This window comes from Carassius auratus, chromosome 26 (assembly GCF_003368295.1).
Source record: "Carassius auratus strain Wakin chromosome 26, ASM336829v1, whole genome shotgun sequence".
Taxonomy (NCBI): Eukaryota; Metazoa; Chordata; class Actinopteri; order Cypriniformes; family Cyprinidae; genus Carassius; species Carassius auratus.
Window position 1 is genome coordinate 18,589,227 of NC_039268.1, and position 22,425 is coordinate 18,611,651.

General features: G+C 35.6%; 1 protein-coding gene across 4 annotated transcripts; it reads left to right on the forward strand.

Annotated features, from left to right (window-relative positions):
* The first annotated feature begins 571 nt into the window (after positions 1–571).
* radil (Ras association and DIL domains) lies at positions 572–21,320 on the forward strand. Of its 4 annotated transcripts, none has more exons than XM_026204652.1 (17): positions 572–831; positions 905–1,234; positions 2,566–3,137; positions 6,304–6,423; positions 7,633–7,913; positions 8,289–8,966; positions 10,321–10,358; positions 10,495–10,652; positions 10,792–10,907; positions 12,288–12,552; positions 13,917–14,089; positions 15,428–15,578; positions 15,677–15,867; positions 17,380–17,797; positions 18,795–18,934; positions 19,987–20,126; positions 20,270–21,320. In XM_026204652.1, the coding sequence occupies exons 3-17, from the start codon at positions 2,603–2,605 to the stop codon at positions 20,367–20,369; spliced, it is 3,504 nt and encodes a 1,167-aa protein (XP_026060437.1). In that variant the 5' UTR covers positions 572–831; positions 905–1,234; positions 2,566–2,602; the 3' UTR covers positions 20,370–21,320. The 4 variants fall into 4 exon arrangements, with proteins under 4 accessions (XP_026060437.1, XP_026060438.1, XP_026060440.1 ...); XM_026204655.1 differs by having other exon boundaries at positions 573–831; positions 18,882–18,934; XM_026204653.1 differs by lacking the exon at positions 905–1,234.
* The last annotated feature ends 1,105 nt before the right edge of the window (positions 21,321–22,425 follow it).

Genomic DNA, 22,425 nt, shown 5'->3' on the forward strand with positions numbered 1-22,425 from the left:
AAAGTCATTGTTGTAATAAGAAGAGAATAGAATCATACAGAATATAATATAAGTTTATTGCATGTTATTTACAACTACATGAAAATGTCTTAGGCTATAGTTTACAATTATGCAGGTGAAGCTAATAATATTTTTTGACCCACATCTTTATAGGTAATTGCTTTATAAGCTTGTATGCGCTACTTAAAAATATGATATTTGTAATTACACATTTGCAATGCTGAAGTTGCAGTCTAGGACATTTGAAATATAATTACTTTAAATGTAATATTAAATAAAACTATAATCAGGCTACTTACATTAAAATAGGCTGTGTTCTTCTTTAAAACATGACAAAATATTATTTAAACATGGTTTAAAGGTAAATCATTTAATGTAAAACAAAGTGCACTTTTTAAAAGTGTTCTTCTAAACGTGTAGGTATATACTCTAAGTACAATTATGTGGCCTTTATGTGCACTTATTTCAGTAACATTAGGCTATATTAGTATATATATGCAAGGCTTTTAATATTGAATGTGTGTATGACATACAATTAAGCATACTTCTTTTTCAAGTTCAGAAAGGTACTGTAGGAAACTAACCAGATGTAGTTCATTACATCAATACTGAATTAATCGTGGACAGTATATACGGTGCAAACGTAACGACACGCGAGAGCTTCGAGTTCTCGGTTCGGGTTTTTCCGGCTGCAGTCGGCTCAGGGAATGCAGACGCCTAAGCATGCAGACTCTAGAGTAGCCAGTGGAGACGGGCAAATAAAAGAAGGGGAAAAGGGATAAACAGCTTCAACGACTGCCCAAGAAGAGCGGCCAAAAATAAAACCATCAGGTAAATCATTCAGAACACACCACTAATAGATTTTTTAAATACTGATTTATGTTTGACACCTCACTCTGTACAGGTAGACGTTGTCGCATTCCATGACAGTTACTGGGCGGACCTAAACTGTATCCCACCGGCCCGAGGAGCCAATTTAACAAATGAGCAAGAATAATACTGGCAAATGTCAATAATAGGAGTCAAGCGAGCGGCTTGTGAGGGATCAGAGCTCTGAGACTGGCTGGCGGAGCACCGTTAAGACGCACAAGCGGATTAGGACTCTCGAGCAGGTGCCTTTGTTGGCTCGCGCCGTTGCTAGTGGAGACCCGCAGTAGCCCGACGCGCTTCTTTAAAATTAATGCCTCCGAATGAGCGTCTCTTCAGCAAACGGGGAATAAAACGAGTTTGACAGGTAATAAATATTCTGCTACCTCGAGTTTGATGTTTTTGGTAGTCTTTTCAAGAACAAAAATGAAACTTTCATTATTGTACGTCAGTTAAAAAATGTTAATCTCTGTTACATTACAGTAGAGTGTAAAATGTTTATGAAGGTTAAATTATTCATTCACATATAATGCCCTGTGCCTTTAAGAACCATAAAACGCTTTGTTTAAATAACTATGCGCATATCAGAAGGGTGCAAAAAGGGAACGAATGATTACTTTAGATGCACGCAGTACCTGATAGATTATTTAAATGTGGGGCGGCATGTCAACTACATGCAGTTTGTGAATAGGCTTCACGAGCGCACTGTGAAGTATTTTCACGCACGAGCAGATGGTCTCCGTTCAGACTGCCGAGTAGTGGGGGATTTTAGCTGATGCAGTCTCTCTCTCTTTCTCTCAAACACACACACACACACACACACTGTAGAAGGTGTTTCTGCAGTCTATCTATCTATCTATCTATCTATCTATCTATCTATCTATCTATCTATCTATCTATCTATCTATCTATCTATCACCCATCTGTCTCTAATCACTGTGCAATGAGCAGCTTTAATTTTTTAATGTAAATTTTGTATTATTGAATATTGAGAATGATTGTTTCATAGCTTCCCAGATCTATTACTCATAGTTTCCATTAAGCTGTATTTTCCATAATATACTTGGCAACATCCCTGTTTTCTTTATCCAACAATTCAGCCTTGCCCATCCTGTCTATTTCTATCCGTCTTTCTGACTCTAGGTGTGTGTGTGTGTGTGTGTGTGTGTGTGTGTAATAAACTCATCTATATTTCTGATTGTGCAGTACTGCCATGTTCCACTGACTAAAACCAACAATAAATTAAAGAGTTGAAATTAGCTGACAAGTTTCCTGTAGCCATACCTTATCGCATATCTAGCACAGGCTTTTGAAGCATCTTTGAGATGTTGCCACAGATCTTCTGGATTTAGTTTTAGTCTCAGTTTGTTCTGTTTCTTCATGTTATTCCAGACAGACTGATGTTGATGATGAGATCAGATCTCTGTGTGGAGCACTGGCTGCTGTCAGACTCCTTGTGCAAACAAAAATCTCAAAGGATTATTACAATTAATGGCAAAATGAATGCTTGGAAATGCGACCTAATATTTCAAACTGGCACATTAAAGCAAGAGACAGAAATAACATACTTAAAACCATATTAAGCTTGTGAAAATACTGGTATTTTAATATGTATTTTCATATAAATGTATAAATAAGGCTCAAAACTCAACTTGTCAGCTCTCTGGTTCCAGTTATTACAAATTGTTGTTCTCTCAGTTCTAGGAGTTTTTTAACCAATGCGAGTTCCAGCACCATGTTCTACGGTTCCTCATCTGCCAGCATGTCTCTGCCATCCAAAAACCGGCTGAAGCGTCAGAGTCGCACTTTTACCCAGGTTCTGTACCGGACACTAAGTTATCGGGATCGTCGTTCTGTGACCGACCTACCTGAGCAGGTACGGGACGATCCAGCTGAGCTTTCCACCCAATCATCTGCACCAGGTGTGCTGAAGATATTTGGTGATGAAATCAGCGCCGGCGCTAACTACAAAAGCGTTCTCGCCACGCCTCGTTCCAGTGCCCAAGAGTTGATCAAAGAAGCACTTGAGCGCTATTCTCTAAACAAGGCCTCGGCTTGTAGCTATGTGTTATGTGATGTGATTGGACGGTTTGAGGGTCCAGATCGGCGGTGGAGGACTGAGTGCCTTCGGGCGCTAGGAAACAACGAGAAACCCCTCCTCTTGCAGGACCTCTGGAAGCCAAAGGAGGGTTACTCTCGTCGCTTTGAGCTCAGGCGAAGAGCTGAGGTTGAGGAACTGGCAGCCAAAGAAAAGGACACAGTCACCGCAGGTAATGCACCAATGCATTCACTGAGAAATACATACTCAGCAGAAGATGTTCTTGTTGTGTGATTGTATTTTCTAATCAACTGAAACAGAAAAATCCAGTACAGCAGAGCCAAAAAGTTTTTGTGTAATTTCAGTATTTACCTTTCAAGACAAATGAATGTAAACTTTATATTATAATTATTTGATAAAAGACAAAAACCTTACAACTATTTGCAAATTTGACGTTTTATGGAATGTTTAGAGATGTTATGGTATACAAATAATTTCTTAAAATGAAAATAATATAATAACAATGATTTACTTAAAAAGTAACAGTTACAGTACAGAATTATCTAGTAAAGTAGTTTTTTTTTTTACAATAATAATACAATAATAATTTTAATGAGGAAATTATAATTATAATATAAATTAAATTCAGATTTTTGTCTGGAACGCAGTATTAGCATGACTGTCATGAACATTATTAAATCATTAGTTTCCAAATCAATCACACTGTTATGATTCAAATAAATATCAAATACAGTTTTTATTGTGTTTCATATAATGCAAATTTATTCATAAAATGTTAACGATAAAACTTTGACAGCTCTAATAGTTAAATATTATTGGATGTTTCAGAATATTGGATAAGTCAGAAGCGGGAAATTGGAAACTTCCAACTATAATACTTTTTTCACTTGAGTATTTTGTATTTTTATGCCAATTATGGCAAAGATAAATATTGTGAACACAAAATTCTTGCATTAGTAAAAAAATAGCTTACACAGAGCAAAAAAAAAAAAAAAATGTACGATGGTTTTCAGTTGCAAACAACTAATGCAAGCATTTTGTGTTCACGATATTTATCTTTCAGTTAAGTGTGTTATCAGCCTTTCAAATCATTATTTTTTAAGTTTGAGGTTCCATAGTTGTTAGCTTCCAGACTAATCACACTTTTAGGATAAAATTTTTTAAATGTGACATTATACTTCTCATATTTTTAATGATAAACTTGTTTTTAAACATTTGGTTGCCCACATTTGCAAAACAGAAGCTTAAAATCTGCTGTCACCTCGCTCTTTTTAAGTGCTGAGAGCTGGACATGTAATAGTTGTTAATTAATATGTTACAGTTGTGTTGAACATATCACTACTATCGACACTGTGGAGCTATGCTAACTGCCACTACATCTTGATTGCTCTTTGCCGTTCAGGGCTGCTCAGGTTCACTAATGCCGACACACAGTTGTCAGAGCAGGTGCCAGAGATAAATGCATGATTTGATCTGCCATAGTATGGCCAGCCTCCAATAGTTGAATTGAGGTCTCAGTTTCACTATTTTATTTGTGCCTTTTTATTGCAGACTAGTCATAACACTGCCATGTAACTCTCTCTCTCACTCTATCCCTCTCTTTCTGTTTGTGCCTGGGTGCTGTTGTACTAAATTACAAATTCAACAAGGTGGCCATTGAGCCAAAACACAGGGTGGAAGTTAAATCAATATCAGCAGGCACATTACTCAGGATAATTTATCCTCAGGTTGAACTGCTTTTCTTCCTGGTGGGGTGGAGAGAATGCATGTGTGTGTTGGTTTCTTAGTGTAGCTGTACTTTGGGGCCAAATTTGTCACTAGAAGAGGGCTATATTTGATTAAACCTTCCTTTGGAGACATCATTAATTAGAATTTTTATATAGATTTTTATTTTTCTAAAATGCAAAATGTGTTTATTTAGGGTTTGGATTAGGATGCAGTACTATTTATAATTATCTTTAAATAAAAAATTAAGAGTCCTATTTCTCATTGCTTTATAAGGTTAGTTTGTCGATTTTCAACCAGCTTTGTGTTGTTACAACATACATCGACATGTAGAAAATTGTGAATTGGTCCTTTAAGGTCACTCTACTCCCAGTTAGCTCTAAAAACGCCTGGTTTGTGTAACTAGAAGCTTCAGTTAATCTTACTTGTTAGAAGAATCATCTGCTCAAGTAATGCATTATGGTATCCTGGGAATTTTTCCAATTATCGTAAGCTTGCTACTGTTTTATTTGGTGCATAATAATTTCTCCTGGGGTGCATGTTGTATATACACATTTATTGTCATTCTTGTCTACAAGTGACTGGATTTTAATTAATAAAAATGCCACAGGCTTATTTGGGGATCGTAGTCATTAAGCTTGTTCAGAGTGGTCTTCTTAAACTTGGCTTAGTCTCCTGCTGTTTCTTCATGGGAAGAGATGCTGCTGCTCCTCACGTTAGGACTTTCCTCCCAAAAATGAATGTGTCTAGTGATTTTCACAGTCAATCAAAAGGGCAGTGATGGGTGAGAGGGTGGGCCGTTTAGATCAAGGGTTTATGAAGGTCACAGATGACTAAAGGTGGAGAAGGGTTGGGGGATTACATTTGCAAGTCAGCACACCATCTGCACAAACACATACTGTATTACTCAGTGACAGATGCTGCTGGGGGCTTTATGGATAGCGTTGAGGTATTTACCAACACATGCACGTTTTATAATAGGTTTGGATTGGCAGTTATGTCTGCATTAGCACCATGTCAGAATATTGTAGAACGATAATTAAATTAACCTATTCCAGTTCATTCCTATATCAAAGATTTCTTGAATAACCAATGGTTGCTGTAACGTCAACGCTGTGTCTTCTAGTATCTATAAAAATAATTGTAGAATCTATTATAGAGCCAAAATCACATGTAATTCTACATTGTTAAAAAAATAAAGATTAAAAATAATAATAATAATCTTAATTTTCACAGTGATGCCATAGAAGAACCCCCCCCCCCCCCCCTCCCACACACAGACACAAAAAGTTCTTAAAATAACCATTTTTAGTTTGTGTGAAGAATATTTTTCTAAAGAAAATTTTCCACTATGTAGAAGCTTTTGTGCATTGAAAGTGTTCCATGAATGATGAAGATTCTTCATGGAAGCATAGATGCCATTAAAGAACCTTTATTTTTAAAAGTGTAGACGGCGTTTAATAGTAGCTCAGATACAACATCTATGCTGTGTTGCATTACAAGAAAATATAAATAGAGGATAATGGTAAAATTTGCTTGATTGAGTGAATGAATAGAATTATGTGTATATATTCATGTTTTATAATAATAATAATTATAATTATTATTATTATTGGTGATTTGGATTTGTTGTGATGTTTACCCATGCCCAGGGACTCACACAAACTCCCCTGTGTTATCTTCAACCTTGAGTAGAAGTGGGCATGGTAGATGCCATCGGAGCTCCCCCCGGGGCTGGCGTTTGATACAGCCCTGTACAACTATTGTTAAAGGTGGGGACTGTCCTCAGGTATGGTGTCAGCCACCAGCCCCACCTCCATATACAATACCATTACTTTGCAGACCCATTATTTACCGCATTGCTTCATGAACTAATCAAGTGCTGACTTCCTATAGCTAGCATTATACCACCATGTATTGCCCCCTATGCAATTATTAGTCACATCCCTCATTGCATGTCCCAGTTGGGCAAGAATATTACGCTTACTTCATCATGCCTTTGAATTTATATATTTGGAACTATTTTCTATTTATAAGATTCCAAATTAGCTTAAAATAATTAAAATCTTTAATGTTTTTGAAAGAAGTCTCACCAAGGCTGCATTTATTTGATAAAAAATACACTAAAACATTAATATTGTGAAATATTAATACAATTTAAAGCAACTGTTTTTATTTGAATAGATTTTAAAGTATAATGTATTACTGTGATACAATGACTGAATTTTCAGCCACTACTTCTCTCTTTGGTGTCACTTGAGCATGTGCTAAATGCATAATTGTAAAACATATATATATAAATACAGAATTTAGTCTGGGCCTAAAGAATATAGGCCTAGTATCTTTTTTGCCAAGGTCAACCAGCTAGTTTATTCAAAAAATCAAGAAAATGTCCTCAATTAATCACCCTTGTGTCATTCCAATTTTTTTTTATTGAATTTATGATTTTCTTTTGGGAACAAACTAAATAAAAGGTTTTTGCAATATGTTTACATGTTTTTTTTTTTCTTTCCTCTAGACATTGAATGGGTATGCGAGCTTAGATATTACTAAAAAGCACCGAATGTACCATACCATTAAGTCAATATGACGTATGCACTATTTTCCGTAACATACACTAGTTTTGTTTAAAATTAGGTTATTTAGCAAGGCATACAACCTAAAATGTTTATCTTTATTACACTTTGCATTTCACCTCCATCATTCACTCCTTTTTGTGCACTGTTGTCCTCTAATTCTTTAAATACTTGTGTGTATTAGCATGATTTAAGAAAACTGGTAACTTCTAACAGACAGCACAAGGTTAAATGTATTTTATGATGTTTCTAGTTATTTTCTTTTTTATTATAATTTTTTTTTAACAAACAATTTTGAGTCAGTATCTTTTGTTAAGCTCATCTGTTCAATTAAACCCCATATGGATAGTTTTTGGCTGATGACAATGAGTCACAATTACCTAAGTGGTTTTCTCTCCCCGACAGATATCAATGCTCAAGCAAAGAAGCTACAAAGAAACCGCGCTAAAGGAACAATGACACTCCAGCACGGCTCCACATTTTGCCGCAGCCTCAGTGAAACCAGCCTTAACTTGGTGGGTCTGCCTGGTGAGGAACCTAAACGGTACTACTCCACCCTCCCAGGGCCAATCAGAACACGCTCGTCACGAGACGCTGAGACACGTAAAGAACGAGATGGGGGCGGAGTTAAACACTCTCTCTACCAATCACCACACTTGCTGCTCCTTCAAGGGTACAACCAACAGGTAAAAGCAAAAATCACCAAGACTATACTAATGGCTGCTGAAAATTCAGATTTGCTATCACAGGAGTAAATTACGATTTACAATATAATAAAATAGAAAACAGTTAAATAGTTTACATTTTAATAATATTTTACAATATTACTGTTGTTACAGTATTTTTTTATAAATAAATACAGCCTCAATGACCATAAATACACTTTTTGTAAAAAAAAAACAACAACATAAAATTGTCCCAATCCCAAACATTTAAATATAATGCATACTATACTACATCATAAAATGAAAAAAAAAGTAATTGCTTCTGTCTTGTATTTCTAGAGTAATTGTTGAGTCTTGTATGGTTTGTTTTTCTTTCTTTTTTTTTCGTTTTGTCAGGATTGCCTGGTTTACCTGTTGAATCGAGAGCAACACACAGTTGGTCAGGAAACAGCATCAGCACGGCCAAACATCTGCCTGTCATCTCCAGATGTGCTTCCACTTCACTGCCGAATACGTCGTGCACCACAACGGCGCTCTTCCTCGGACCAGCGATTACTTCTGGAGCCCGTCGCTCATGGCAATGTACTGGTTAACTTCATGCGTATTGAGCGGCCCACTCCTCTACATCATGGGGATTTGCTGTCCTTTGGTGCTCATTACATCTTTCTGTACAAAGACCCACTAAGTGCGAAACCTCTTCCTCCCCAAACTCTCACTCGACTTCGTGCGCTGGCACGACTATGTGATAGTGAGTCTGGGAGTGTGCCTGAGAAAGGGGATGCATGTCGTATGTGTGGGGCCGTATTACATGAACCAGTGGTATCTCAGCGCAGATCTAAGGCTCCTGCTCGAGGTACACAGAAACGAAAGCTTGCGCTGGAATTTGAGCGGGCTCACGAGGATGCGCTGGTGAACCGGGTGCTGACACTTATTGAGCCGAGCGGAGATGACCACAAGCTGACACCAGCATATTTGCTTTGTCTATGCATCAAGCACTCAGCAAATACATTTCCACCTGGCAGCTTCGGTAAACTATTGCTGAAAATTGCCAAGAGGATTCAGACCATTGCATGGGTTAGTATCAACTGCTTAGTTGTGTTTGTGTTATTTTTTCCATTTTAAAATACTTCTATACAAATGTAATGTGCAGAGACAAATAAAAGTAAGTTCATTTTAGGTTAATTTCCCTGAAATGTATGGATGCACAATATACTGCTATATTGGATATTTCATTTAGGCTAATTGATCCATTTGGTTGGTGTCTGACATGACACGATATGAGGATAAAATGTATTTATTGTGGCCACAATTTAAGAATTACTTTCCATAAATTTGGAATTTGTTTCCTGTTTGATTATTTTGCTCCATCATTTTAGTTTGATCAACTTATTCATTTGTTTGCCCATTGTAGTACATAATGGCCACGTTTGTTATAATTTGTTCTCTTTTTTTCTAGTAGCCATGATTAACTTAAATGAGCAAAAAACATCTTAATTCATGACCACAATTTAACTTAAACTAGGGAACAAATTCTTCATTTGTGGAAACTAATTCTGATTTTTTTTTTTTTTTTTTCTGCATGTCATTTGCAGGGCTTGTAAAGAAATAAATATTTGACGCCAACCAATGCAAATAAATGAAATATCCAGTTTGGCATCAAAATATTGTACTTTTCAGGGAAATAAACATTAATTCTGTTCATCATACAATATTTTTACCTTTACCATCATACAATGCTCACTAAAACTTAAAACGTATTTCCCACAATTGCTCCAACTGTTACACTGTAGTCGATATCATGTCACTGAGGCTGATTGTATTTCAATATGGGAGAAGAAAATGATAGAAAGGCAAACAAAGCAAGTTTTGTCTCTATGACTTTCCATTGATTGATTTACAATGTTGCACTTTAGATTTTAGATATTGCATTGCATTTTAGATATATTTAGAATTTAGATACTGCATGTTTGCAATGTCCAAGTGCAAGTGCGTTTTTTCTTCACATAATGCACTGCAAAAGCATTAGCATGATGAGAATAAATCCCAGATGACCCACTCATTGATTTTCTGCAGTGAGGGTCAGGACTCCAAGTCACCTCACATGCCCTTTTGTCTTTGTTGACAAATGCATTCGCCTATGTTGATTTAAACACCACAAAATTTGTTGAATAGTGTTCATTTGTGAACGTCCATTTAACCGATTCCCAATGAAACTATCCTGAAGCATTTAATGAATGTCTTTAAACTCATTAATTATTAAAATCCAATATTAGAAGGTCAGCCGTCAGCGCCAATATTAACCAGCCAAAGAAAAGAGCAAGGACGAAAAGTCTGAAAACTTAGAAACGATACCAAGGTATTATACCTCCCACGTGAAGCTATTTAAACTTTGATGACATTAATTGCCATCGGTGTCTGTGTCTCGCAGGAGAAGACAAAGGAGTTGGCACAGAAGCAAGCTCAGCAGTGAGTATCATGTTCCGCCTTATAATACGCACATGTGTGCACTTTGAACGCGTGACACTCTAAGGTCATGCGCTGCTGAATAGGCCGTCACTAATTCTGAAGGCTGATGAATGTGTGGTTTTGTGTGGTTATACAGTCAAGATCCAGCCTCGCTGTCTCTGCTCAGCATCTCAGACCTAGTGCCTGATCTCCAGTTCATTTTCTTCTGGATGTCCAATGCCATCGAAATACTGTATTTTATCCAGCAGAAATCACCTGCGTTCATGCAGACTATTGAGCTCATGGATGATAAAGGTATGAAGCACATTCTGCATGGATTGAGAACTGGGTTTATAGGGTCCATCATTAAATAGACAGGAGGATTAGAGGTGTAAAAGACAGCAAATACTGCATTTGGTCTAATAGTATTTTTTTTTTCTGTCCCTTATTGCAGCGGGATCTAAAGAATCTCTCCTCTCAGCAACAATATCAGCAAACGAAGAAGCTATGACCATCCTGGAGGAATTGATCATGTACACCTTTCAGCAGTGTGTTTACTACATCACTAAGGTAAAGGGTAGTATTACGTTAAATGTGTGGCGCACCATTGTAGGATGTTACCAGGGCTGCTGGGAATGAATTATTTAATGTGTGTGTGGCTGCTGGTTTGCTTGTATGTCTTAAGGTCTTCTTCTCCTCCACCTCGTGTCCTCATTGTCTTTTCCTATTTGTAGCCTGTCTGTCATTTTTGATTCACAAATGTAGTAGTAGTTAGTAATAGTAACAGTACTTAATAGTATTTATAGTAGTTAATAGTAATTATTTACTAAATTTCCTGAATTAATTGCAGTTTATCAAATATTAGTATTTTGAATAATAAAATGATAATTGAAATCACGTTATTGTACCAAATTAGTAAAAATATTTAATAATTGTTACAAACAGTGGATGTGGAGGTAAATTTAGTTTTAGTTTTATTTACTTTTCATTCAAAAGTTCGGGTTCAATAAGTATTTTGGTTTTCCTTTCTTTTCTTTTTTTACAGAAATAAATTAATATTTAATTATTTTGATCAGTGTGCATTAAAATAAAATTCTATTATAGAACAAATTATTAAAAGACAGTTTCCACAAATATAAAAAGCAACACAACTCTTTTCAACATTGCTCATAATAAGAAATGTTTCTGAGTACCAAATAAGCCTATTAGAATTATTTTATTTTTTACTGTTTATTTATAAAATACATGTCTTACAGTAACTATATACAAGGCAGGCTTTGCATAATATATATATGTGTGTGTGTGTGTGTGGGTGGGTGGGTGATATACCACATCTGTACACACCTGGAATACCAACTATTTATGTTTCATCGAGTTATTGTATTAGAAAGTTTTTCAATATTCTGACCATTATTAGAATGATCAAGTGACAAAAGTATATAATAAAATAATAAATAGTAAAATAATAAATTCATACAGGTTTGGAGTGACACAAGTGTGAGTAAGTGAGGACATTTTCTTGAGTTTTTGGATAAACTAGCTGTTTAATATGACATTGGCAAAAAGATGTTACTGTACATTCTTTACGGCCAGACTGAATTCTGCATTTATATATAAATATATATATATTACAGATATGCATTTTGCACATGCTCATGTTACACTGAAGACTGAAGTAATGACTGAAAATGTAGCTTTCCCATCACAGGAGATTAATTACATTTTAAATATATTACAAAGAAAGCTGTCATTTTAAAATGTAATAATAATTAACAATATGATTGCTTTTAGTGTATTTTTGATCAATGTCATGGGGACAGTGTTTAAGGAATTAATCATTCTTTGTTAGCTAATACATTAAATTGACAGCTCTGTACAGTATATAATGTGTGTCTATAGGTGTCTGGGTGTTCATGTTATTATAACAAATGGCTGTTCTTCACATTCCAGACCTTGTACGTTGTGTTGCCCGGGCTGTTGGACTGTAACCCATTTGGGACGGAGTCTGCATCAGAGCAGTGCCGGCGGGCTGTTGGAGTCTGTGTGTGTGCTGAGTGTGTGATGCCAGAGGCGGTTCGCAGGGTGGTGAGTGTGTTTCAGACTACATCAGACCTGCTGCAGCAGTACCAGGTCCATTCAGAGATTCAGAGTCAAATGTTTGCCTACCTCTTCTTCTTCACCAACGTCTCACTCTTCAATCAACTCATCGATAAAGGTTTGTTCAAGCTCAGCTTCTAGAATCTTTTTACCCCTTTGATTTCTGTGTAGCACACACACACAGACTCAAGAGACACTCTCAAATATTACTGTCATATATTTTAATTAAGCATGCTGCTATGGCAACAACAGGACATAGGCAGTGAGTCAGCAAGTGCAGGCAGAAGAAAAAGGGGTGAGAAAGACTTACAAATGAAGACATATCAGAATGGAAACTGATGAATTGAAACAAAGTATTCATTCTGCCCTCTAGTGTTGAAGATACTGTAACCTGCGAGCCAATGGACTTTCTCCATCAGTTCTTAGGGAATAAATATTTACTTTATTTATTTATTTTTTCATGATACATGACAAGAAATATTAAACAGAAGGTCCAGACTGCTCTTCTAATACAAAAACAGCAGAATTACAAAGATGTAAGATAGTGAGTCATCGTTTGCTTGCTTAGCTTCAGGTTGATCAATTCAGTGTTAATAAAGTAATTGATTAATATTTTAGGGAAGATTTTTTAAGTGAGATTTTAATTAGTGACACATTTAAGTATACTATTAATATTATAAGTATAATATTTTAATATTTTATTTTATTGAAATATTACAATTATTTGGAAAACGTCTGTTATGTTCACCAAGGTAAATATATACATTTATTTGATCAAAAACAATATAAAACTATAATGAAATATTACAATAATAAAAAAAAATTATGTTTGAATATATTTTCAAATTGAATTTATTTCTGTGATGGCATAGCTTAATTTAGCAATACATAATCCTTTAGAAATAATTCTGATTTGGTGATGTTGAAATATTTCTTATCAATCATTCATTCAGAAAATAAAGAAAATTCAAAAGAACAGCATTTTTATATATATAAAAAAGTAACATTATAAATTTTTTGATTAATTTAATGCATCCTAACTTTTGGACAGCAGTGTATGCTTAAATATAATACATTTAATGACAGTAATAGTTTTTATTATTATTATTATTATTATTATTATATCAGTAATACTTGTTGCAAAACCAGAAACCAGTTTCCTTTTTTAAAGGGTAGTATGAAACATATGTATTTTTTGTGTGCACTACTCATGATCAGGTGAAGATTATTTCTCCAGACACCCATAATCCTCTTTATGTCATAACAGACAGAGGATCAGAGCTGGTCTTACACACAAACACCCTCTTACACTCACACAATTTGACATGTAGTACTGTAATAAACTGTGACTACAGTTGTGCCTATTCACTGGAACCATCTTCATTTTATTACCAGTATTACAGTATGCCATGATTCTGAAAAGTCTTTCGTGTTTTCATATGCATCCTTTGCATAACAGTTGTGTGTAAATGTGTGTTTTAGGCCCCACTCGTGGTTGGTTTCAGCGTTCTCGGGTCCCGCAGATCCAGGCTAGTGTCAAGATGCTATTGGACTGGGCAAAAGGGGCGGGGCACAGTCATCTCGCTCATAAATTCTTTGCCAAGTTCTGTAGCGCTGTGAGCATCCTTGCCACATCCCCACAACAGCTTTCACAGGTATTGCAGTTCATATCAATTTTATATCTGTTTTATATAGTAAATCAGGTTCTTTCAGATAATTTTAAGACTGTATGTACTAAATCATTTCAATATTGCACTGATAATATAAGCTTTATTGTTATAAATAAAGTAAAATATATAATTAAAAAAACAATTGACAGAAAAACTAATTTATAGTAAATTTTATAGTAGTGTACACTATATAAATAATTATTAGATAGCTTGACTGTAGTTTAACTTCTTAAAATTATGATTTGTTTTCCTTTAGAGTAAAAAAGGTTCTTAAAACTGAGAGAAAAAAAAATCACTATTTTAAGAACTGATTACTGAAAGGTTATTTGCGAAAAAACAACCAAAAAAAAAATTATAATAATAATAAACATTTATTGTGTGTTTGTATGTTACAAGGAAAGGTTGCTTATAAATCATCAGAATTATCTTTTTTGAAAATCTAAAATAGGAGAAAGTTTTGTGGGAGGTGTAGTTTTAGGGGAAAATTTAGGGTAAGGAGATACAGTTTATACAGTATTAAAACCATTACATCTATGTCCCCATAATGTCCCCTTGAAACATGGAAACCCAAAGGGCCCTATAATACACCCGGCACAATGCTATACAAGGCGCAGCGCCTTGTGTTTGCTAGTCTCAGTTCGCATTTTCCCGCATATGCATTTGCGCTCATTTGCGCGCTCATGGGCGTGCTGGTCAAAAAAAGAGGCGTGTTCAGGTGCATTGCTATTTTAAAGAGCTGAAAATAGACTGAGCCATCGACAATCTCAAACCGGTGTAAAGTTTGGCGCAATGTTTTTTCTTTGTTATTTAAAGATCGTGTTAGCATAGGCGTGTCCACAACACACGTACACGCTGCTTATTAAACACAGGGACACACAGCAGCACATGTATATGTAAATGCCTATAAGTCATAATGGATAGTCATCGCATGTATCAGAATTAGTCTATCTATTTGCTCGCACGCGAGCAGCTCTGTTTCATCTTGGAGATGCTTTCTGTCTTTGTGCTTGCCAAATTCCACCGTGTAAACAGCAAATCCGTCATGGCACGAGTGCAACTGGCTCTTAAAGGGAATGGAAGATGAGTCTCTGATTGGTTTATTGCACATTATGCCAAAAAAAAAAAGAACACCCATTACTAATTAAGAGAATAGGGTCAACCCGTTTAGACCATGCGTCCGGTTGTGCCAGCCGTTTTTCCATCGTTAAAATAGCAAAAATGGATTTGAACATGCTCTGAGTGCACCTGCGCCTTGCGCTTTATACTTTGTGTTTGGATCGTTAAAATAGGGTCCTATGTGTGTGTGTGCGTGTTTGTTTGTAGATGAGTTGGAAAGCTCTGTGTGCAGAGTATCCATCTCTGAAGCCGGTGCAGTTACACAGAATCCTCACTCAGTACCAGCAAATGGCGGAGCTCGCTCCTGTACCAATCTGGCAACCAAGCAGTGAAGATGAAGCATATATCTACAGAACAGGTAGACACATTAAAGGAATATAAATAAGTACTGTCTATTTTATTTCCAGAGACTTTGTGCAGTCCAGTGTAAATTATGCAATTGTGTATTTTCAATAGTTGATCTGCTAGAGAGTTTTGAGAACCATCCTCCTATTGTGCTGCCAAGTGCTGGATTCAAGGTGGACCTGGAGAGTGACAGTGTGGAGGACAATATATACCGTCAACTACTTTACGTTCGTCATTTCCTTTGGGGTCTTCGCTCCAAGAGCCATCCTTCTAATGGCTGTTCAGACCGTCAGGATTCTCAGGTAATTTTGAATAAAATACAAGTAAAACGCTGCAGCCTTAAACTTCTTTAAAAAAAAATCATTAAAACTTTTGAAAAAAGTATTTTCTCCTCACTAAGGCTGCATTTATTTGATCAAAAATACAGTAAAAACTATTTAAAAGGATTAGTCCACCCCAAAATGAAAATTTTGTCATTAATCACTTACCCCCAAACCCCTAAAGTTTTGCTTGTCTTCGGAACACAATTTAAAGGTCCCGTTTTTCGTGATCCCATGTTTTAAACTTTAGTTAGTCTGTAATGTTGTTGTTAGAGTATAAATTATATCTGTAAAATTCTAAAGCTCAAAGTTCAATGCCAAGAGAAATATTTTATTTAACAGAATTCGCCTACATCGAACGACCCGTTTGGAATACATCCCTCTAGTTCCTGCAGTAATGACGTCACTAAATCAGTTTTTTGACTTACCTTCGATCACATGAATACACAAAAAAGGGGGCGTGGTCTTGTTGCGTTCCGACGGGGACAGTCACAAGTCTCCCGGTTTTCATCTAAAATATGATAAATTGTGTTATGAAGACAAACAAAGCCTTTATGGGTTTGGAACCACATGGGGGTAAGTGATTAATGACAACATTTTTATTTTGGGGATGAGTATCCCTTTAATATATACTCCAGTATACAAAGTCAAATGTTCCTTAAGAAATCATTCTTATGTGCTGATTTGCTGCTCAAAAACATTATTATTAAGATATATTCATCAACATCTGGCTTTTGTTGGTCATTATAAAAAAAAAAGTGAACTAGCTTAAGTATTGTAACTCAGAACACTATGATTTAAATTCTAGACATGATAGTCATTATTATTCTGATTACAAGATTAGGTGTTTAATTAGAAGCTGCCGGCTAAATTATGGCCATGTGTAAATCAGTCCACAAAGAAACGCTACAAATTTTCCAGTGTTGCAACACTGTTTAAAGATTATCCAAGCCTTATTTCATTGTTTATTTGTTTCTGCAATCAGTTTAACTGCCATATGGTATAATTAAGTTAAAGTTCTTCCTCCAAAAGTGTACTGAATGTTGATTTATCGTTCAGATACTCATGCAGTTGAAATTAAACATAATGCACATCCCTATTAAAAACCTTTTATTAAAAGGTTAATAAAAAATGTATTTTTATAATAATTGAAGATAATAAACTGTATCCAATTTATTGTGGGTTTTCAGCACAGGGCATCCAATCCTATTAATTTATATGGGAGTCACCATATTCATTTCAAATGTGGTTCAACTGTGTCTTCTAAAATTGTAGAAAATAATACAAATATAAAGTCCTTTTCTCCAAAGCAAAATTACACATTTTAAAAATTCAATTTTTTTTTAAATCTCATCATAGCATTATATTCTTAAATAGGCAAACATGCAAAGCAATAACTGACATGTTTGACCTTTGTTGTCAACTCCTGCTTGGCTCTGTAAAAAAATATGGATATTAATAAAATGATGATAACATTGTTATTCGGTTCTCCAGCGTGAGCCTCCTCAGCCTCACTCCAGTCCCCATCCAGCACCTCCTTTGCGTGGGGAGGGAGAGGGGGAGGTGCGGGTCTCCTCCGCGGGTCTCGGTGGAAGAGGAGAGGGAGCTGGAGCTGAGGAACGTCCCAGAGACAAGCCGCCACATAGCATTCACTACAGAAATGGGACCAGCGTCCGTTACGCCAGCCAAACCCAAGCGACAGACTCTTCCTGTATACTGACTCCACCTAATACGCCCCTCTATCCGGAACACACGTATATACACTCCAACACACAGTCCAATCCAGCCCACTACCCTGAGCATGCCCCACAAGAGCACACACATACACACTCTCACACAAAGTCCAATGGTTGCATGCGTTCAACTCCAGAGCACAAGAAAATCAATGGCTTCATCAGCAATGGCATTGAAGGCAAGTCAAAAACGCCTTTAGGGTCGTGGATGTGTGTGTTCTTTCTGCTAGATTTTGTCTCTTGGATCATTCGTGTTATACAGTACATATATATTAAGATGATTTTGTAGGAATAATGAACATTTACTTAAAATGTACTCACCCTCAGGCCATTCAAAATGTAGATGCTCATCAGAAAAGATTTGGAGAAATTTAGCATTACTTGCTCACAAACGGATCCTCTGCAGTGAATGGGTGCCGTCAGAATGAGAGTCCAAACAGCTGATGAAAACAACATTAAAACAACATCTTTTTCCAAAGACAAACTAATAATAATAATAATAATAATAAAAACTTTCACTTACCAGTGTGTATTTATTTATAAGAGACTAATGCTTGATTTAATAGTGAAGTTTTCTCACCAAAAACTCACTTCCTGGAGCATGATGCCATTAAGATGCTGGCTTTTCTTAGAGGCATATTAGAAAATATTAAAACTATATTACAAAAGATTAACACTATAGAAAAAGAGTACTATTGAGTCGAAAAATTAAACATTGCTGCTATATTTTGTTAATTGCATTATTGTGATTAAAGGAAATGAATAAGATATTGCACACAATGCAGATATGAAAATGTACTGTGTAATACGAATGACTCTGTTAGTGATTGCACGTGTTAGTTTTGATTATTCAGTGACAGACATATAATCATATCTGATTTGTGTACATTTCTTTTATTTCACTTGAATGAGTTTATGTGTGAATGCATGTGTTTATTTCTTATAAACATATGAACAGATTTCAATGTGTATAGTTCTGTCAGTTTTCTATGTGTTTACTCTCTGCATCATTTAATAACTTTGTTTGCATGTGCAGCAGATGCATTTTCCCATTGAGAACATATTGATTTTGTTTATTGGCCCGACTACGGAGTGTGTGTAGAGTCTGCGTGTGCGTCAAATGAGCACTGAGTCCTGTGTGTGTGTGTTTGTTTGTTTATCCCTGCCTCACTCCAGGCCCTTTGAGTGGTTGTGGTTTTCCTTTCCCTGTCCCTGTCTCTCATCTGGCCCCAAACTCTGATGATATCTGTTCCGTCTTTGTAGTGGACCTGGATAAAGGACCTTACGGCCTGGGAATGGGACTTATCGATGGGCTTGTGAGTCTCTGCAGTACTGCTCTACTGAAATTTAACACTGGCGGTCAATGGTCTATGCATATAACCCATAGCACTATAGATTTGTTGCAAAACCTAGAGAGCATGATGCTCACACATATACTGTAGGCTCAGAGGAAAAAATATGCCTCTACCTACATGTGTGTATACATCCAAAAAACATACCTTAATAGGTCCCACTTTATATTAGGTGGCCTTACATTTTAATTAATAATTTGACACAATGCACACACGTTTTTACATTGTACTTAATTTTTTTATATATATATAAAATCGCAAATCAATAGAAGAAAAGTGTTTTACAATACAATATGTACATATTAGGTACATTGTACTTATTGTTGATGTAAGTGCATAGTAGCTAAGTCACCTAATGTATAGTGGGACCCCTTTAAACAATTCACTGCAATTTCGAATTGAAATGAACACTAGTGGTAATAAAACACCAATAAATTGTATTGCTTTTCACACAAATTATGAATACATTATCAGATTTAAAATAATAATAATATTGCTTTATTTGTGTTTCCTTTCCAGTTCTATCTAATTATATCAAAACATTTTTATCATCCTGCATGATTTGTAAACTAATTAAATCCATCATTTTGACATTTTAATCACATAACAGCTTTAGAATAATGTCTTTTCTGATGCAGTAAACTTGCTCAGTAGCTCACCTGGTACAGCATAGCATTGCATTTGAATAATGAATTGTGGAAAGCTCATTTAAAATAAATACAAATACAACTGACAAGTTAAGATATATTATTTTATTTATAGACACGAAGGCAGCTTAAGTACAGAGCTTGTGTTAAAATTTTATTATAAAACAGCAAAAGACTTTTACATTTTATGCTGATGAATTTCTATTTACTGGACAGATGTCTGATTGTGGTTTACACAAAATTCTGATTGATATTATGAGCTGTAAAACACTAGTCTGTTGAAACCGATGCTTTTGCTACAATTCCGTATTTCTGTTGTAAGAAAAGGCAACAAACAGTTCTCTGTTTTCTCCTTCTCTCGATACACAGCATACCCCTCTGAACTCTCCTGGAATCTACATCAGGACACTGATTCCAGATGGACCAGCTGCTGCAGATGGGCGACTCTGCATTGGTGACAGAATCCTGGCCGTGAATGGGACCAGTCTCATTGGAGCAGACTACCAGAGGTCAGTGCTCGGCTAGCAGATAATGTTTGCAAAGTGTTAACGTAATGTTTTCACCAGGCATGATCCTTTGCAATATAAATGTTTATAAATTATAAATTCTTTTAACCCTGACATTTGAATCCTGCTTTGTCTGCTTCTCACAGTGCTGTGGATTTGATTCGTCTGGGGGGAGGACGGCTCCGGTTTCTTGTCGCCAAATCAGATCTTGAAGTAACAGAGAAGATCAGTGCCTCTTCCTGCTGAGAGAGAGGCAGCAAGTGTGACCCTCTACCTAGACGAAATATGAGGAGGACAGCGATTCCTCTTTTGTGAGACTGGAGAACAAGCACACTATAGGACCTCTCAGCGACTATAACTCAGCCCTGTACAATACTGCACTCTTTCTCATTTAGAACGACAGTTTGACATCTCTGTCCATCTTTACCTCTTAGCCAATCTGGTTTCGTTTATGAATGTAAAGGAATATTGAAGGGGAAGGTATTTGTGCACATAATTAGGCTGATACTGTAAAATCAAATGAATATTCACATGAATGGAGACATGAAACTGGGCAAAAGTGGGGTTTTAAAATGGTTATTTTGCTTATAAAACATACAAACAGTCAAGAAAACAATAAGAAAACATAAAAATTCAATAGCCTGGCTAAAAGGCACAATAATGAGTCTTTTCTTATCCTTAATGGTTGATAAAAACATCTGAGATGAATCTCTTCTTTTTCTTTAATAAAAGCTTCTCTTTCATATTGATAGTCAACAAAACTTTGGCTCAAATACTTGATGGTTTCTCCACTGAACATTATATATGCTGAAAAAACTGCACTTCAAAAGCCTAATTTCATGATGCAACTTTCTTCCTCTCTGCATAAACATTTTAACACAATTCTCAGTTTGCTATGTTAGCAGTATTTACAACGACTTTAAGTTCACTAACTCACAAAATGCATATATATACGCATATTATTTTCAGAATGATAAAATGTTAATATAGGACATAAAATTCATGAGCTGTTTTGTTTATATTTGAGAGGACATGACTCTGCACAAGGTTTTGAATACGAAAAAAAGTGTTTATTTTTTCCATTATTTCATGTTTGTACTAAATCAGTATTGCAGTATTTCATAAATGCATTTTTTTCTCAGTTGTACTTGTATTTGGAAAATTTATAATGTAATATACCTTGCTATTAAATCGAACATTGAGAAGTCAAACTACAATTGAGTGTCCTAGTGTTTTTAAGCGATGCCTTCAACAATGTCCAGCAGAGGGCGCCAAAACACTGCAGATGAGTTGGACAAAACAGTAAATTAATCGGATCTTCTAATTGTTTTTGTTCTACGAAACTATTTATTTATTAACTACTATTTATCTCTTTATTTTGCATTAATATCCGATACAATTATAAAGTCAGAATTCATCAAACTCTTTGAGTTGTGGGAATTAAAATAGCAGAGCCTACAGATTAGAGAAATGTAAACTATATACATTTTAAATCCAGCAGAGAGCACTGTTGTCCTACACTTTGGTCAACACTTCTTTTTTGCCGATGAGCTTTCAGAGGTAGGCCTACACACTTTCCCCTGAGGTGATTTTGACTGGTTAAACATCAAGTCACTGAATGCATAGTTTGTTTTTAATTGAGGGATCGAACAATATTAACAGTCATTTACGTATTTATTTATTTATGTTTTACTGAAGTTAGATTGAGAGAAATTGAAGGGTTATTGAAATTGAAAGTCTTGATTCAAGTCTTAATTTATATTTTAGTTGTATCGCTGCTTTGGTCTGAATGGGAAAATAACTGGTTCCTCTAGAGTTTAGGAGAAGGCTTTCGGAAGAAATGTGAAGACTGAACGCTTAGCTGTGACAGATCATGCCCAGATATAAACCTATCCTGGCAGATATGCTGTGAAGAAATGTTGATGCATTGGTTTTCAACGAGTTAGTTGAAAATCTTGACCATGCTGACAATCTAAAAACTTCATTTGACGCTCTGCAGGTAGTCACAGAAAGCCAACAACTCATTTCCGCGAATCGGTTCTTTCAAACAGTTCATTTCAAAGAACCAGTTGAAAACTGTTCAAATCAGTGGTTCATATATTCTTTTGTCACCTTTTTTTTTTTGCCATGACATGGTGAAATTACCTAAGTTTAAAAATGACTTCCATTTTTGTATTGTAGGCCTATTAATTAGGCTATTTGATTAAATAATGAGTCTTTATTGCAATTGTATTTGGTCCAGATCATTAATAATTGCTTAGGCTATCAAAAAAGATCCTGAATATAATTTTCATTTACATAG